This window comes from Siphateles boraxobius, unplaced genomic scaffold (assembly GCF_051911475.1).
Source record: "Siphateles boraxobius isolate OS27281-9 unplaced genomic scaffold, OSU_SipBor_1 20, whole genome shotgun sequence".
Classification (NCBI taxonomy): Eukaryota; Metazoa; Chordata; class Actinopteri; order Cypriniformes; family Leuciscidae; genus Siphateles; species Siphateles boraxobius.
In genome coordinates this window covers 17,036,004-17,056,057 of record NW_027508811.1, presented here as the reverse complement: position 1 = coordinate 17,056,057, position 20,054 = coordinate 17,036,004, and the positions used below count along the sequence as shown (strand labels likewise).

The 20,054-nt window shown below is 37.2% G+C and overlaps 1 protein-coding gene across 19 annotated transcripts in view; it reads left to right on the top strand.

The window, feature by feature from the left end:
- The window catches only part of camk2g2 (calcium/calmodulin-dependent protein kinase (CaM kinase) II gamma 2), a 72,960-nt gene that overhangs the window by 14,455 nt on the left and 38,451 nt on the right, over positions 1-20,054 (top strand). For all 19 annotated transcript variants that reach the window (XM_077237229.1, XM_077237231.1, XM_077237226.1 and 16 more), the window contains exon 3: positions 15,801-15,860. In XM_077237229.1, the coding sequence (XP_077093344.1) occupies positions 15,801-15,860 (60 nt within the window). The remainder of the gene's footprint in view (positions 1-15,800; positions 15,861-20,054) is intronic.

The window sequence follows — 20,054 nt, the reverse complement described above, 5'->3', positions numbered from 1 at the left end:
ATTTGTCCACTAATGGCTTAAATTGACAACTACTAGTCTACTAGAAAAAAACTTTAGTCGGCGACAGCCCTTATTCCACATAGTTTCGAACCAGCAGGCCATTCTGTGTAGAGCGACACTGAGCGGAATGAACGAGCGGAGGAATATTCAGAAATGCGTTCTCCGCTCACATGCTCTGATCGGAACAAAGAAAGGAATATTAAAATAATTAATCATTAGCTTATACACTGCCCATCATTTTAATCCCATATCAAACACAGTATGTTATGTTTATTTTAATATGTGTAATACATATTTGTTTTATTTCAGTTTTTAAGTAGCCTACAATATTATGTTAGTCCACAGCCCCCAATCTGTGGTGCTGATGCTATGACCAGTGGAACTTTTATTTCTTTTCTATTTTTGAACTTGATACAAAGTTTGACACAACTGCACTTTTATTTTCTCTATTTTTGAATTTCATGCAACTTATGACACAGATGTACTTTTTTTTTTATAACTTATTTATAACTTGCTGTTATTTGATGTAGATAGTTAGTTTGTATTTAGATACAACTTGTTACTATACTGATACTACTTGTTCCTTCAATAAATTGGAACATTTTAAGCTTGTTGCGTATTTCATTAGCGTTGGGGCGATGGGGGCAGGTGGGGCTCGAAAATTCCCCCTTGTCCAAAGTGGGGAATGACCGAAAAAGTTTGAGAAGCACTGGATTAATCTTAATGTTCATTGTGTAGTTTAAGATTTAATTTCAGTTATGAATTATATTGAATTTATTTGAATGTGATGCTTAAATTTTTAGTACTGTACTTGTGAAATTCAGATTAATCCAGTGAAATGCAAAGTTAACTATTATGTTAATGTAGAGCAACTGAGAACGAATAACATGAACTTGTTCCCTGTTGGTCTGATCTCATGCCCCATCTTTTTACTTTTGCTGTGGAACTATTAAATGGTCATGAACTTCCAATGAACAATACTTAATGTTAATTTCTACATGTGAAATTTTTTTTTTATGTTTTAATTATAATTTAGCATTAATTTCTAAAGTTAGTTTATGTCGCAAATTAAATGCTGCAAAAAATTGTTCATTGTTGGTTCATTAAACCTAATGCATTAAAGTCACTATGTAATGGAAGCAGATACAGATATTTTCTTTCATATTGTCAGAAATGGTCTTCGGTGGTGGCGGACAAACACAGTCATCCACACACAGTACACGAAAAATAATCAAGTTAATGCATATTTTCATTATTTTTTACTAAAATTATTTGAGACCCCTCCAGTACCCCTGTTGAAGGCCTCAGATTTAACATTATTCCTACACAGTTCTGTGGCCATGTGTGGTTTGGCTAAACATACTAATGGAATCGTGCTTGCTTGTAGCGTGTGTGCGCGAGGAGTGAGTGAGAGAGATGGTGGTCAGTGGTGGGATCCAGGGCAGCGTGGAGCCTGTGGCTGAGACGCAGGCATCGTGAGCATGCAGTGGTGATGTCAGGAGGCGCGTGAAACACTGCTGAATAATTGAGATGCACAGCCTGCCGTAGCTCTAAATGGAAAAAGAGGCTAAGACCTTCACCACTTTCTGCCTCTGCACATCTCTCTCACTCCCTCTGACCTCCCTCAGATCAGCCGCAGCATCGTGGCCTTGTCGTATTATCAGGGCCCTGGAATGCTTCCTCTCTGCTTGCTGGAGGGTGACTGGCAGAGGCCCGATAAACCCAACAGCACTGGTGTGGTGAATCTTTAATGGAACAAACTGTGAATTTTTAATGAACCCCAGCCAAATGGTGTGTGTGCACAATGGAAAGAGAGTGGCTGTTGGCTGAGTGTGTATTGGGACACATTTAAAGGAAAGACACTATTGTGTGCATGTTTGTGATGTATGTGTGTAAGTACCAGTGAGTGCCAGAGTTGTCGAAGGGAGGGAGAGATGGTTGTTCACTCGTTAGATTTTTATGTTGTTGTAAGTTAAGAATGCATACATGTGTTGGGTTTGTATATGATTCCATGAGGGATCATTCTCAAATCATGCTGGATAACACCACCATCAGGTTTTATGTTCAACTAAAACAAGAACAAACCAAATACTAAGATAAACATTTCAGTTAGGGGTGTCAAACTCAGTTCCTGGAAGTCACTGTCCAGCAGAGTTTGGATTCAACCCTATTTAAACACACCTGAACCAGCTAATCAATGTCTTCAGAATTACTAGAGACTTTCAGACAGGTGTTTTGCAGCTGGTTGGAGCTACACTCTGGAGTTTAACACATGAGTTACATGGACAAATTAGTTTATCACTTTAGTAATATTTCACAAAATGCAAGCATTTTCACTAGCGATAGACTGGTAAATCTTCTGGTATTTAGCCATCTTTCTTGATTATTGTCGGCTAATTTGTGGATATTTTGGTCATTTTGGCATTGGTCAATAACCATGTCCACTTGGCCAATGTATAAACTACCATTTGAAAATTTGGGGTTGATACGATTTTTTAATGTTTTTAAATTACATCTATAATCAAAATATAGTAAAACAGTTTGTGAAATTTTACATTTTATAACTATTTTCTGTTTTAATATATTTTAAAGTGTAATTTAATCCTGTCGTGTCAAAGCTTAATTTTCAGCATCATTACTCGTTAGAAATCACTCTAATATGCTGATGTGGCTCAAGAAACATTTCTTATTATTATCAATGTTTTAAATTGCTGCTTCAAATTTTTGTGGAAAATTGTATGCATTTTTTTTAAGGTAACTATTAAATTAATAGTTAATTCAAACACAATTAGTTTGAAACAAATCTTTTGTAACATTATAAATGGCACTTTTAATGCATCCTTGCTGAAAAAAGTATTTTATTTAAAAAAAAAAAAACCTTACGGAAGAATGGTAGCCAGGTAATGTATAGTGACATTGTATCAACCTAGCCACCCCACTTTTTAAATATCAATATCATCCTTTGAAAAACCCAATATTGCTCAAATCCCTAATTTTGTCTAGTTGTCCCAGACTTTTGGACTTAGTGTGTAACAGGTGTCAGAAGAGAAACTCCAAATGTCTACAATGACCCCCCCATACAGTTCAGTCTTTGTTGTCTGTGACACTCTGGTTCCTGATTAACACTGCATGACATTCACCTCTCTACACCTTAAAGCTCCGAGTCAGTCGATGTATGTACCAATCTCCTGTCACACCCTTCTCAGATGTCTTGAGTTTACTTTGATGATGTCACAATCTTTCCTGTAACCTTAGATGAACTCATAGCTAAAATTGAATTACAATAGCTTAGAAAGGGGTGTTTGAAAGGAAAACTGCGTTAATTTGTCTCGCAAGTTTGAATGCGTGCAATCTCGCTTGCAATCTTAATTAAACAGGATTTCCGATTAGCAGTGTTGACTTCATCAATGTCCAAATGTTTACTTACCTTGATCACTAGCATAGGTTATAAGGAATGTTCTTGGATCGGAGGAGATTCATTTCAAGTCCTAGTTTTTGGCTGAAATTTTAGCTTTAGCTCATTTAACATACTGAGGGGTAAAAGGATTTTCTAGTGATCGAAACGATAGAGGTTTTATAACCAGATCAATTGTGTATGTAGTTTATGATAGTTAACGACAAAATTCGGACACTTTTTGGCTATGTAAACATTTGCATTTATTTTAACTGTCATGTATTCAAATGTTTTGCAAGATGGCAGATATGCTGATTTATTACATGAGTATTTGTTTTGTAGAACTAAAAATAAAAAAGGCAGACAGCTTATTTTGTTTTGCAATTGAGAGCATATGGAAGCCATCATTTCACTACCCTGGAGTTTGAGTAGTCTTGTTTAAAGGAAAGCCTCCTATGTTTCCTTAAAAGCAGAATACTTCACTTCTGAAAAGTTACATTTACTATTCAGTTAATTGGGAATTAAAATAATCTAAAGTTTGGACTCAACTAACAACAAAACAAAAGTTGAGTTTCCTGGATGCAATTCATAAATGTAACACTTTCAAGTTTGTTTGTAGTTCTAGTTCAGCAGCAGGTGCCCTGAAATAATCGCAGCATCTCTATAAACTTTCATTACAACTCTTGCTGATTTTTTGGCAACTAAACATTAGTTTGAATAGATTTTCATTTAAGTGATTGGGTTCCAGCATTAGGGATTTTTTAGATTAACATCATAAAATATGGTGCACCTACACTACCACCAACAAGTAATGAGTCACATTTATCGCACAATTGATATCAACACAAAAGCTCACCTTCCTCTTCCACATAACCAGAACACAGGTCTGTCATGCTATTTACACCGCAGGCTCTGCTCATTTCAAACCAATGAATGTTACTCTGTATTTTGAAAGGACATAATGTATTTGATGATACAGTATGCATAAGTCTGTACCATGTGGCACGCTCTACAAACATTGACACAGATAAACCATTATTCAGGTGGCTGACTCTTTCTTTGCAAGGCCCTAAATAATTGATTCACATTTCAGGCTAAAGTCACTATCCCCAAGCTGTGTCGAAGGAGAGTTTTTGTCCTGGTGATCTTCACTGAACCGAGAATTATCTATTAAGCATTAATCATTTTCTGTCATTGACAGTATTCTATTATCCTGCAATACACACCATGTTATATATAGAAAAAGCTCTATAGCTGGTAAGCGGGAATTTTTTATTTATTTTTAGTAAATGTTAAAAAAAATTCCATTTCAACAGCTCCATCTCCAATGATCTTTTGGGACGGTGTTTAGACTAGAGTTAGATCTTAGATAATATTTTAGGGATTAGATGCTCTTGTATTTAACATTACAAGGTGAATGTTATTGACAGTTTACAGAGTAGAATTGTTTTTTAATTTTAATCCAGTGATTCTCAAACAATAGGGTGCCTCAGCAAATATACAAGGGGGTAGCAAGATTACTTAAAATGTAATATAATTAAAATATTATTCATTTATAATTAATTTAATTATTCATTTATAATTAATTAATTTAATTATTCATTAAATAATTAATATCATTAATCAAGATTTATATCCCCCCAAATAACTATTGCATTTCAGTTCTTAAAACCTCTGGAAAAGAAAATGAATTGTGATTTTTTTATTTTTTATTTATATATAACAATATATTATTATGTTGGCCCTTTGAATATTGTGTTGGCAATGGGCGGCCTTGGGGCCTTAAAGTTTGAGAACCTCTGGCTTAATCTTGTCTCTCTCTTTCTCTCTGACGGGGACTGTAAAACAGAGCCCCGTCCACAAGTCGTAATTTTCTTTTTCATGCTGAAATTATTTTAACTTCATATTTCTAGAACTCTAGAATAATATTGATGGGCTACACCAAGCCTACAGTAGGGTAATTTAATTTCGAACAAGTCAGTAAACGCTTGACCAATGACAGAATTGAGCGGGAAGTGAATTCACCACAAGGTCATCCTTTATTCTCTCACGCTGTCATGCAGTGGTCATAGGGATTTGTCCTACCTGCTTTGTTTTAACTGCTGGGAATCTGCAGGCATCTAAATCACGTAACAGGATAATCCCTGTTGGATCGGGGAGAGAGATGTAGTGACACCCTGGATCAGCAGATGGTCTGGTGCGGGACAGACGCACGGCTTAAGCTCACACTTACACACGAGAAGCACGTCAGCGTAAAAAGCCAGACTCCCTCCGCTTAACACAGAGCAGCTATGCTTATCCTTTCTTCCTAGAAAGAGTTGAACTGAGGGGCTGTGAGTTTGCATACATTGTAAACATTGTTTCCATTAGCCAGTGTTTGGATGTTTTGGATTTTAAACTCCATTACCTAAAGAGGAAATAACTGGCAAGAGCCTTTGAGGTGATTGCTCTGTCTGGCCATAGGAGGTTTTCCCCTCTTTTGGAAGAGTGTGGGAGGCATACCTTCAGTACAGAGGTTATACATGTGTATTCTGAGCACGAAATTCATGAGTCCATTAGTAGGGCAATAATTGTGGACAGTTTTACTGTCCTTCGTTGAATGTTTACTTTTATCATAGCATGACAATAAACTTGCACAAAGCACACATACACACCCTTCCTAAAAGAAGTTTATTTTGTAGTTAAGAAAGGGTTTATTTTCTCGGTGAGTGGATCGATGGCAGAGAATGTGATGTTGACAATGCTGTTGGTGGTTGGACTGCTCTCATTCCATGCCTCTCCACAAAAGTGTGCAATTGAACTTTGAAATCAATCAGAGGGAAGAGTTTTGAACTGAAACCACTTGAATGAGCATTAGGGATGTGCAAGAGCATTCATAATTGACCAGTCGTATGCTTAATTGACCAGTAGTAAAATATTTTATATATTTTCTCAGGTTTATGTCATGATGTTTCAATAGATCTTTTCTTCTGCATTGAGATGTACATCCTGTATAATGTTGATTGGATCTGTATGTGAGCTTGCAGTCAATTGTAAGTAAGTGGTGGGGTTTTAGTGGCGTACATCACAAGAGAAGTCTGTCGTTCCACTGTAAGATTGAGTTATGACATTTTCAATAAATAATAAAGGATAAAAAAAGATAAACATGATTTGATGAATTATTCACAATAAGATCAATTGCATGCATTTAGAAAATTTCATTTTATGCTGACTTTATACTCATGGCGTGTAAATGAAAGTCAAATGTAAGTAAATATTCTCCAGTACCAGCTTTATGCAGAGTCAACTATAAGTCAGCCAAGGTAGGTTGATTCCTACGAAATGTATAAAGAAGCACAAATATCATCATGAGACATTGATTTGTGATTGGTTCTCCCAAAAAATGTAGACCTTCAGATTATACATACTAACAGGAACTTTGTTCACAGCAGTTGATTTGAAGTCAGACAGTAATTGACGTTTATTATTTTAGAAGGTGTAGTTGTTTGTCAGACAGTGTTTTAATGGCTGTAGTGACATTGCATAAATGGGATGAATTTAGGATGAAAACGCAACTTGCTACAACTACGCAACAGTCTAACAACGTGCTAAAGTATAGCATGCTGCTGTTTAAAAAAAAAAAGCAAAGGAGTCTAAACATTAAAGCGAAAACAAAATTAGATAAAATAGGACCTCACTAATCAAATGATCAGTTGGTGAACAACAGCTAGTGAACCATACTGAGTGAAAGAATTTGTTGTGCCTCCTAATGCTTGGAAAGCTGGCAAACTTGTTTTGCTCGGGTATTTATTGAATCGTCACCGGGGCTGTCATCCTTCGACCTTAACCTGAAGTTAACAATTCTGCCTTTCCACAACACCAGACCTTTCCCAATCCATGGCAGACTTACAGAGCTGAGAGAGGAAGCTAGAGGAAGAGGAAGCATGCTTGTCTCTATTATCTTAGCTTATGCCAAGTTAGTATTGAGTGCTTCCTTTTCTTTTATTCTAAGAAGTTTCATTTTTTACTGCTGCTGCTCCCCATGTGCTTTATTAATGTGCTGCAGGTGAAAGACTCCCTGCCAATCTGATTGAATCAAAAGTAGAATTGTCTGTTCTGCCTGTGTATTTCTATGGCATTACAGGTGTCATCACTGAACCAAGACCAGGCATGCAAAAGGAGCAGTTTTGATCAGTGTGGCATCATCATGATTATGATATAGAAGATTATCAAGACCACTAGGATAAAGTAAACATTGTAGGGATTCTACAGTTGCTTTTTCCCTTTTCAAAATCTCGATCTGATGCGCTTTTGTTTAAAATTTAATTTTATATTGAAATATTTCTGTCATCCTTTGATCACAAACCTGTATTATTGTCTTTCTTCTGTAGTGCATGATGACAGAATCTATTGGTCACAAATTTGCAACCATACACATCCAATTTTTATATTACTAGAGATGTACCCGCTGACAACCATAAATCGGAACCGGCCGTTTTGGTTCTGTTTTGGCCAATCTCTATTCTGAAATTGCGCACAAACTGCATTGCAATCATTTCCCAAAATGTGTGTGAAAATGTGTGTGTAATTTGTGTGAAAATATTACGAAGTATGTAAACAGGACATTAACACAGAAACGGAACACGCTGAAGACCTCTTTTCCACCTCACGTTTAAATCGTTTACAGTGCGTAGGCTATCCACACTGAGTGGAGCAAACCAAGCGTTTTCAGTTCATTCCTATGGAAGTTGAGCTTCAGGCTCATCAACTGAAAAAGCTCGCTCTGCGCCAGTGGACACGCAACGTTTTGAATGCCTGTGCGGCCGTGCGTATTTTACTTTCGCTTTCGAATTATTATTCTTAATGAAAAACACAACAACAAAACTGTACAATGACAAACTCGCTTACATTAAATGTAGAAATTTTATTAACAAAACGAACAGGCACGGTATACTCCTGCTGCTGATCTGTGCAGCAAGCCTAACACCTTCTACTGGCTGGGAGTTAATGTGCATATCATTCAGTGTCTGCTGTTTTTGTTTTGAGTAGCATAATTTCACATCTAAAAGTCAGATTCTGATTTTCATTTAAATCTTGAAATGATATGCTCATGCTTTGTTTGGATCACAAGTGGTTGGTTCTAATTTCTAATTTCATAGTAATCTAATCTCTCTTTCACTGTCTCGGAGTCAGTATGTGATGCTACTGGGCTGGCTATTGGAAAAAAACGTTTTTATCTCCTGGCCAGATCTTTTCTTCCTCATCAGTAGAAAACAGATGTCAGAAATGCATCACAGTCTTTCACAATTAATTTTATCACAGATTAACAACATGTAGCACATCTGTCGAACAAGCTGTGTCTCCTGGCATGTGCGGACCGGTGGAGAACACTGACTGGACCCAGTCCTGGGACATGCAACAGCTGCAGCCAGTATGACGCAGGGAGTGTCTGGGATCAGAGAGGATAGCCAGTAGAGTTTGGTGTGTATATGTGAATTTTCATGTATATATCTGGCGATGTCAGTCGGAGTGTGAATTAATACAGAGAATGACTGTTTTGACACGTTTATCAATTGTTTGTTTGTTCACAATTTTTGTTTGACATTATCCAGTTATTTTCAAGTGGACCATAGGCCTCAAGAGCACATAAACTGTTTGGCTTTTCCATTAGCCGTAGAAAAAGCGCCACACACACACCTCTTGAGACAGATTGAATGATAGAAATATGTGGAGGAAAGCATATAGGTGGAAAGAGAGCTCAATGGGCTGGAAAGAGAAGTCAGGTGAGTGTTACCATGGTGGCAGGAGAGGATATAATGTTATAATAAACGTGTGTGTGTGTGTGTGTGTGTGTGTGTGTGTGTACTCAATCATGTGCTTGTCCACCTCCCCCTGCAGTTGTCTAAGGAAAACTCTGCACTGCAGATTAGTCGTAGGATGGCGACAGATCAGACACCCCCCCCCCCCCCCTTTAAGCTGTTTTTAAAAGGAACAGGCCCTATCGCCTCAGTTTTTGTATTTGTAGCCTTTCGATTTGATTTTCTCATGCTTAAGATATTGAGAGCTGTTTTTGGTTGTTTATTCTGGCAGTACGATGCCTCATTGGTATGAGCTGAAGAACCAAAACGAGCTACTTTCTTGCATTACTAGAGTGTCCGTCTCACTGGAACCATTTTTATTTGCTCTCTGACAGCTTGGCTCAACTAGCGATAAGGTGTCGTAGGGGCCTGGGTTTCATTAAAAAACACTCATATACACAAGGTTTACTTTCTTTTCTTTCTGCCTTATATATTTACACACATCCCTCTAACACACACACACACACACTTTTCCCCTCGGGCTTTGCTGCTGTTGCAGGACCTTTTCATTCTGCATCCACTGCATTAATAAGAGGCGACTGGATCTGGTTCCAGGTAGAAGCTGTTTCCTTCTGACTGTCCCTTCCAGCAGTGTCACCCTGTCCAAATCACTCCGTTTACCCAAGAGAAACAACCATCTCACACCCTCTTCTGCGTCACTGACTTCATACTTTGCAGTCTTTCAAACATTAGTGCAAATACCAAAATAATCAATATTATGATCAATATTGTTCTAGATATATTTTGATATTTATAGTGTTAATGTATAGTGTTTTTACCAAACATTCAGCAATCGTTGTAGAAGTAAAATATGTATACAATCATCAAGACAGTACAGTACAGTATTTACCTGCAAGGAATGAACGGGAATAACAAGAAAAATAATAAGTGATATTTTCCTACATATTTTTTTTAATTTTGTGTCTGGGATGAGTGTGTGATGCCGCTGCTGAGAGAACTTGCTGCGTCATTGCTGGACTGAAAATCGAAATACTGTCCAATAGTTCATAATTCGTCAACTGATATTTGGCCATTTTGAGATTAATAATACCAGCCATTGCCAGTACCCATTTGGATGATTGACAGTAGTCAGTCAAGATATGCGTCAATTTAGTTCTGGAAATATCTGACAGCCTTGACAATGAACAATGCAAATGTTTTTTTCTTCTTCTTTTTTTGTTGTTGTAATATTTTATAAAATAGTTTGTCATTATTTTTCATCATTTCTGTCAATTGTATCTTATTTCCAACCTTGATCTCTAGATTTATTTGATTAGAAAATACAGTAGAACACTAATATTGTAAAATATTTCATTTTAAAAGCACCGTTTTCTATTTGAATCATTTTAAAATGCAATTTAATCCTGTTATGTTAAAGCTGAATTTTCAGCATCAGTACTCCAGTCTTCAGAGTCACGTGATTGTTCAGAAATCATTCTAAGCTGATTTGCTGCTTAAGAAACATTTCTAACTATCAGTGTTGAAATCAGTTTGCTGCTTAATATCTTTGGAAACATGATACATTATTAAACATGTATTTACTGTCACTATTAATCTATTTAATGTGCCTTGCTGAATAAAAGTATACATTTCTTTTATAAAAAAGAACCTTACTGTCCTCAAACTTTTAAAGTGGATATCTAGTATACTCTACATATATTATATATTTAGTGTGATTAGTATCTGAACTGAACTTGGCCTTTTTACAAAATTAGATAGAAAGATGGCCTGGACTTGGCATTCAAAACGTTACTGGTTCAAACCATGAGTTATCACACTTCTGACCTGTGACATTCACACACAGTGACATTCTAAGCGCTTTTGTCTGCTAAATGACCACTACTGACATGGATATCTACGCTTATGAATCACTGCGGTTGGAACATTGTGGAATAGCAGCTGCTGAACTACATTTGCATTTCCTGAAGGAACTGCCAGTGGTTGTAAGACAGCAAAAGAATAGTAAGCAAGAGAACATCAGGAAAAGGGCACGACTGGACAGATTGGAGCTGTACGTGTCTAAGAGATGGGCAGGGTTGTGATAAATGAGTCAAGATGATGATAACACTCAACCGTGTGTCAGTTGTCATAGAAGAACAACTGACCACAAGGAAAGCAGGGGTTGGAGAACGAGACGAAAGTCAGTAATCTTCAACTGGAGTTAGCCTGTGATTTGTAAACAGTGAGGACACTAAGGCCCCGTTCACACCGCAAGTCCTAATGCTCAATTCTGATTTTTTGCTCAGATCCGATTTTTTGATTGGCTGTTCACATTACCTTTTAAAATGTGACCTATATCTGATTGCAGTGTGAACTGTTTGAGGTTTCAAACTAACCGGCATGCGCAAAAGAACAATAACAATGACATCAGACGCAGCATGCGCTTGCACTAAAGTTCGGGAGGTTATGGAGGAAGTAAGCATATTCGCATTTATTTCATAATGTTTGTGTAATGGAAACTTTTGCGGGTTTATGGTTGCAAATTCACTACAGAGATCTGTGTGGATGCATAGACGAAGCCAGGAGTGGTGGGAATATGACGTGAATAGTTTCACTGAGACGCTGTTCTCCTGTGTCCCCGTTCTTCCATTTCGTGTGCAATTTTTTCAAAAACGGAGCGGTTACGGTAGGTCCTTCTAGCTTGAATTGAAGTATCTCCCCATATACTACTTAGATCTAACACCTCACTCTCATTGAATCGCTTCATCGCTGTTCTCCATATCTAGTCAAGTTTTTAATGTTAGGCTACTGTCTGTGTTTGTTGTGTCTAGGGCTTCGCCGGCGCATAATTGTGACAAATGTCGACGTAGATTGACGTAAAAGTCGCATCAAATCCGCCTTGATTGTTCACAGTGCGGCCGCATTGAAAAAAATCAGATCTGGGTCTGATTCAGGACCACATATGTATGTGGTCTAAATCTGATTTGAAAAAATCAGATCTGGGCTAGATTTGAGTGTTCACACTACCTCTGAAGAAGTCTGACCTGGTCACTTGACCCCAAAAAAAATCAGATTTGGGCCACTTTTGCCTGCAGTGTGAACGGGGCCTTAGGTCAGCGTTGATGAGCCAACAGAGGAGGAAAAATAAAGCAAGCAGACAGAATGAGTGAAAAAGCCACAACAAGGGCACTTCTCTGGAGTGCAGAGGAGATGTGAGAGAAGAATGACCAATTAATTAAAGTCCCTCACCTTTTCCAGTATGTGTAGGAGTGACCCTACTGTCTGTTCAGAGTCTGGGCTGAGTAAGTGCTGATACATAGTTTCGTGTCCTGTGACGTGTTGGGATCTGTGAGAGCAGGAGCAGCTTGCACATATGTGCACACATTTTCTCAATGTGTTTTTCCGAGCTGTACGACTCAACTAAATTAAATTGAGCCAATTCATTTTTGCTTTGTAGCATCTGTTAGTAAATCCAGAACAGAAATGAGACTTATAGAGCTGCATGGCACCTATTACAAAAAAAGTACTGCGATTGTATAGTGGTATATGGTGATTATTTGTGTGCACAATGTAGTGAATATATTACCATGCTACCAATTACTTTGTTTTGTATTGTAACTGTAAAAGCAGTAATGCATCTGGCAGCAGGTTTCCTTCCCCATTCCAATTTTTCACCTAATTCTTCTACACTGCACTGAGAGCTTGTCTTCAGAGATTTACACTCTCTCTAATGGGTGCATTTGAGGTTACCGGCCCATGATGCATCTGCTCATGCTGAAGTGTCATCATTGTATTGACTTGCTTACAGAAGTTATTTCGCTGTAGCCATTGAGAGACTTGATGTTTTTTATTGTTTAAGGAACTTGGAAAGAGCACCTGCAAACAAACATAAACGGCTCCAGCTGTGCTTACAAGTGTGCTTTGAAAATGGATTTGTATTTATGATACATTTTAAAGCACACAGTTCTGATTGGATGAGCCATGTTGCTGTTGTAAAAGGTGATAAACATCTTGAACGTGTTACTGCACATTCAATATTAATGTGCAAGTTTCTACGTTGCGTGGCAGGCATAAACACCCTAAAGCTAGACCAATGAACATTCATTTGTGGACATTTTGTCTGATTATGTACAGTTCCAAAAGTTTCAGGTCAGCAAGTTTTTTGTTCAAGAAATTAATACTTTTATTCAGCTAGGATGCGTTAAATTGAGCGACAGTAAAGACATTTATAATGATGTAAAAGATTTCTATTCCATGAATAAAAAGACATTTTAAAATAATTAATGTATTACAATATTACTGTATTATATTATGGAATACTTACTATTAGATGGTAAAAAAAAACAATATTTCACTATTACTATTTTTAGTATAATTTTCTCAAACAAACGCATTGTATTAAATGTATTAAACCATACAGTTGCTGGTCTAGAATGCTCATTGTCATCTAAGGTTTTTGCCGATCCAATCTCAGGACTCTTGTACGCCTGTTGATGTTTCGTTTAACCGTTCATAGCAGTCAATTCAGTTTTCCTGCTTTCTGAATCTCTCGGTTTCTCTCTCTCTCTCAGAGTTCATGGCGTCATGGACCTGACCGCACAGTGAGAAAGCAGCACTTAGCCCAATTGGATTTTAGAGATGGTCACAGAACAACACATCATTTATTTATCTCTTTAGTAATGGGAAAAAAAGAGAAAACGAGAGAGATCGCACAAAGGGTGGATCATGAGTGGAAAGAAAAAGGTGGAAGGGGAGCCACACTTAGCCATTTCTCTTTCTCAAAGCCTTTATCAGATCACAGCCATCAGTGCATTTGTGTTTATTCTACTTCAAACTTGATTTATAATGCAGTGGATAGATTGCATGTGGAATGTGCAGCAAATGATAAAAACAAAATGTTTTATTACACATACTCAAAGTGTTTAATTTATGTGTGTGTTTATTTTCTCTACATGCCAGCAGTCGTTGTACGGATGTCTCTCACGCTCAGCCATCAGATTAACTGTTCTGTAGGGAGCCGAATATTAAATGTCCATTATTAATTCCGTTAGGTGATAAAGACATCTGCTGCCATAAACCGAAAGCACACGCACATCACTCACAGTGGTCACCATTCGTTCTTTCAGAGGGATGTTTATTGGGTAGTACTTCTCAGAAAAGCTTTAATCCACCCGTGATAATACTCCCACATGTATTTCTACAAATATGATGAAAACATCATTACTTTGTGTGTGTGTGTGTGTGTGTGTGTGTGTGTTCATGAGAAGTACTGTGAATGCTAAGGCTGTGTGATGTTAGTGTGGTGGGTGATGATGGTTTTTAGATTAATATTTGATCCTTTAAGATTGAAGCTGATGTCATTTCTGAGAATCATGCTTTGGGTCTGTCAGAGAATTTGAAGTCTTTTTGGGTAGAAGTTCCACATCCATATGCGGATGTCTCAAGGCCTCCGACAGGAACACATCAACAAGAATACATAAACACCCTGGAACATCTATACTTTTTTTTCAGTCTTTTTTATATTTTGTAATATTTTCTTACAGTTTGAGGTCTGGCTCATTTTAGGTGAGTAGCTCACACCACTGTGTGATCTTGGACTAAGGATTTGTTATGCATAAGAGCGCTGTGTATGCTAGTGTGTTTAAGTGAGACTGATCTGACCCAGCAGGAGTGTCTGCATTGAGTTCATGATTTGAATTCCTACTAGTGGATCACTGCTGCTGAAGATGACTCTTTGTTTGGTGCACATGTGCATTCTTTTCAACTAGGGTGTTGTCTGGCATCATGCAGACAACTCTAGTTAAGATGCTTGACATGGTTTTGATAGAGTATACACAACATCAAATACCAACAGCCCTGCATTAGAAACTCTGCTTTTCCATGCTGAAACATAAGTCAAGTACAAAACCCTCTTGGGTTATTCTTTATATCACATCATCAAGTCTCTCCATGAATGGTGGTGCGTAACATAATTGTTTATAGGCTGGGAAGACCTATGTATTCATATTATGTATACACTGCAGAAGCAGTTTGTTTGTGTGTCTGTTTGATTACCCTGCCATAAAAAAATCTTGAAAGGTTTCCCATTGAAGCTATGACCTCGTATCCTTTTAGAGATCGATGCTCGTTATTTCAGGATGGGCAGTTATATTAATCTCGGACGCTTTCTTTCTAGAGTGGAAATCTTTACCTCATGCACATTGCATTCGCCCAGAGTCATTAACTATATTCTTGCTAATAATAGGGCAGAATGCCTGCTATTAATTGTCACTAAACGGTTGCATTCACTGCATCACAGGGACTGTTTACACCTGGGATTGATATCCATCTCAGGGTGATTTGAGCACATCGGTCATTTCCATATAATGAAAGTGAACCAAATGACCAAAAAACACCATTTAAAAACATAAAAGTCCGTCTTCTGAAGCCAAAGGAGAAACAGAATTGATTTGTGTGAGAAACTGTATTTTTGATCAAATACATGCAGACTTTTTTTTTAGGAACATTAAAGATCCCTAAACTTTTCAACAGTAGTCTAAGTGGTTCTTGACTGATAATGTTTGTTCTGACAGGTGTGGAGGTTCAGGGGTTAAATGAGCTGAATTGTTCTGTCTGTGTTTAATCCTTAGATCATCAGAAGCTGGAGAGAGAGGCTCGGATCTGCCGTCTGCTCAAACACCCCAACATAGGTGAGTCTCATCAACATGCTTGTGCTCAATATGCTCAATACAGGAGGTGCAGATTCGAGTGCGGCATGCAACATGTCCTGATCCCATTCTCCCCGCAATAATCAAGGATAATAGTGGATGTACAGTGAGACATACTGTACAAACATGCTTCACAGTCAACACAAGATTATTTGCATGGAATGAAAAAGGATGTGGATGACACGACAGATCCCACAGATAAAATCTCCTGCTCATGCAAAATCATGGAAATGTCTCAGGCTTCGTCCCTTCAGGCTCACCTCAGTGTGTATGAACAGCTGAGTGCTGCGGTAAGATGTTTCTTAATGGTGATAAAGGACACTGAGGTAATCACCAGGTGCAAAAGAGAAAGTTAGGAAGTTTGCGAATTCAAGGTCAAGCTTTTGTGGAATTTGAAGTTATGAAGACTTGAAGGAATACAACAGGATTAAAACAAAACGGTCGGACATGTTTGAGAAAATATCCTTTAACCGTGATTAAAAGCCTCACACCAGACTTATTTAGCAGGGAATATATTGACCCAGAAGTTGCCATTTTGTCAGCATTTACTTTCCTTCACTTTTATTTGTTCTTTTCTTCCGTGAAACAAAAAATGAGAGGGCTGTGACTGTGGCAGTTTTTTACCACCGTGGTGGTAATGGACCAACCACCAATAGTGGTTGGAGGCTGTTTTTATATATATGTGTATATATAAGTGTTTCATAACACACATGCGTGTTTATTTGAGCATGTCCGTCAATGAAACATCACACTAAAATCTGTAAAGCATTGAAATAAATATCAGTAAATAATATTAACTCAAATAATATAATAAAGTTAAATATTTAAAAAGCATTTGTTTAATATTTCCTCACAAAGATGCGTGATATAGCCTAAGCCTACCGCTCTATGCTTTGAGAGGGATCAGGGATGTGAGACATGAGCAGAAATCACTTTTTTTTTGTATATCTTCATGTTTTCTACTTGTTGTAAAAGGTCTGACGCGAATTTTATCTTCCACAAGGGCAAGACATTAAGGCTATGTTTGATTTTGAGCTGCCAGAGGAAGCGAAACTCAAATCACCCGCGCATGTGAAACTCGCTTTACAAATAAACTTGACGTGCTTTACCAAGTATTATAACAAGCACAAACTGTGTTAAAAAGAATTTGACGTGCAAGTAAAAAGGTAGGCGATCTTCCTACATCGTTTTTCTACTTGACCACAGTAAAGAATGCGAATATAATAGGCCTAATTTAAAGCGAACCAAAGGAACAAACGTTTATAATCCCCTGCGAAAATGGGTGGGATGAGAGTGAAGATTTGGGAAAAGAAACAGGAGATTCCATTTCCATTGGAATAACTAATGGATTAGTGTTAAATTCACTGATAATGTGTGTAATTTTTCATTGATAATCATTATTAGCCACAATCGTCGCTTGATGTCTCCCTTTTTTTTTTATAGCCCTCATTTTTCTTCTTTCTAGGAATTGTCTCCCTTCCCACCCTCTTATCTCATCTCTCCTCTCACGCTTTTCTCTTTCTCCTGTATTCCCTCCCTTCCATTCCCAGTGGCCTAAATCTGTCTTTTGTACCCTTTACTGTTTAACCGCCTTAAATGGCTCTTTCTTTCTCTCTCATGTTTTCTTTTTTTACTCTTTCTCCCTCTCACTCTCTCTCAAAGAATCAGATTGTTATGTTTTCTGCATGGACTGCCAGTAAACTCCTAACAAAAAGAGCAATCAAGTGTTTATATGAGAAAGAGAGCGAGAGAGAGCATACTCAAAGAGCATATGGCCTATGGCAGAAAAGACTCAAACTCGTTCTTTTCCGCTTCTTTTTTCTTGAACACAGACTGTAAACATGCAGGGTAACTTAAAGCCTTTGTACATATTTCCAACAGCTGTTCTAAAAAAAACAGCAGATATGAACACCTGACTGCCATTGGCCCACAGACTCATAGCTAGAGCAGATAGTGTGATATAAGCTCTGTCACACACACACACACACACAGCCCACATGCAACATGCATTCTTCATATTATCTCACTCAGAGCTGCGTCTTCAGGCATGCGTTTTCATCCCTGTGGAGCTCTTCAACAGATTGTGAAAATTCACCCAAAACTGATGTTTTTGCAGAATTTCTTTTTCCGCTTAGCAAAAAAACAAAAAACCTCACCTTCCAATAAAATAAAAGATTTTGATTTATGTGTCCGGTACTGATATTTGTGATATTACCGGATATCAAGAGATCATAAAACTATGCTAATAAAAAGGGAACTTTTATTGCTTTTATTGTTCAGTCAGATTTTTCTCCCAATTCAATAGTTATAACAATAGACCGATAAAGATAACTGAACAAAGATACAAAATAATTTAGCAAATAAATGTTCTGAAATATTTAAAAATAATAATAATAAAGTAATATAAAATACACAATTTCTGTGTCGATAAGGTTTTTTTAATCCTTTGACAGAAGTATCTTATGTTCACCAAGGCTGCATTTGTTTGATCAAAAATACAGTAAAAACAGCAATAATGTGAAATACTATTACAATTTAAAATAAATGTAATTTATTCCAGTGATGCCAATTTTCAAAAAATCATTCTAATATGCTGATTTGTTGTTCAAGAAACATTTCTTATTATTATCAGTGTTGAAAACCATTGTGCTGCTTAATATTTTTGTGTAAACCAGGATAAATTTACAGCATTTATTTAAAATAAAAGTCTTTTTTACATTAACTTGTACATATAAATGTCTTCACTTTCACTTTCATACATTTAATACATGCTGAATAAAAGTATTCATTTCTTTTGTGAAAAATAAATATTTACTGACCCCAAGTATTTAGTATATTATGTATTTTATATATAAATATGTTTATATATAAATATACACATCTGCAGCAGCAGCTACATTACTACAACACACACATGACTAATATTATTGCTTTTTTTCCATTTTTAGTTTTAGACCAGTGAAGTACCAGTACTCCAGTTCAAGTCAAAAGTATTAGGGCAAGTTTTATTGCTATAGAGTACTAGAGCAATCACTAGCGTCATCTCCATCAGAGTACAACACAAATCACCTCTATCCACACCTCACTTCTCTCAGGCCAACCTGTTAAAATCTCTCTCCATTCACACACTGTTCACAGCACCATGAGTCTGAATTGTGTTAAAACACAGTCCTCCTGTCAGAATGTGTGTGTTTGTGTCAGCGCCGCGGGTGATCCTGGGTGTATGTGGAGATAATATAATTCTGCTTTGTCCTCTCTGCCCTCCTCTAGCACAGCCACCTCTCACACGTCTGAGATTAATGCACGCTGTCATTTACACAGACCCACACACAATGAGAGCAAGCCGAGGGTATCTTAATGCCTGCGTGTGTGAGATCTGGCAGGAGCACTGTTTCAAATCTGTAACTACCGATGACAAATTCATTACTTTCAATCAGGATAACAAATGTTCCTTTCCTTACTTGCAATGCCACCGTTCCCTCAGTAATGTGAACTTCAGTACCTCCTCTGACACGAATGATGTCAGCTGTGATTCTTTTTAATTTAAAGTGGTCATGAAGTCAGTGTTTCTTTTTTCACAGCTCGGTCTTATTGTGCACAATATATCAAGGCACATTGTTTCAAAGAAAAAAATGTGATAGTGTTGCCTTCTAATGTAACTTGTATCCTTTGAAGAGAAAACAATCCCATAATAATGCATTGCAACAAATACAAAAAAAATCCTAGATGTTGGCCGGGCATGAGAAAATGTTGTCTATAAATAAACTTATAATTTACTCCGTTCTAAAATAGTTTAATAAAAATTTAATAAAATTTGTTCAGTGTAATTAAAAATGTTAAATTAAAATGTAAGTAAGCCAAATAAAAATGTTAAAATATTTAATTTAATTTTGCCCAATATTTGTATATTATATATCCTTATTAGTGTATCACAGTCTCCTATGTCATTGTGGTTAATGCACGCACCGCAACAGAATTAAAAAAATGGTGGCTGAAATAAAATGCTGCGTAGAGACAACCAATCAAAATGCTGCGTGAACTCAACCGAATCAGCATGTTCAGCGCCAAAGTCCCACCCCCGAATGTTCCTAAACTTTGAAAAAGTACTACCTTTCGAGCAAGGATTTTTTTTCATGGAACTTCATTTAGACCCTGGTTCCTGTGGTCGAAACACAC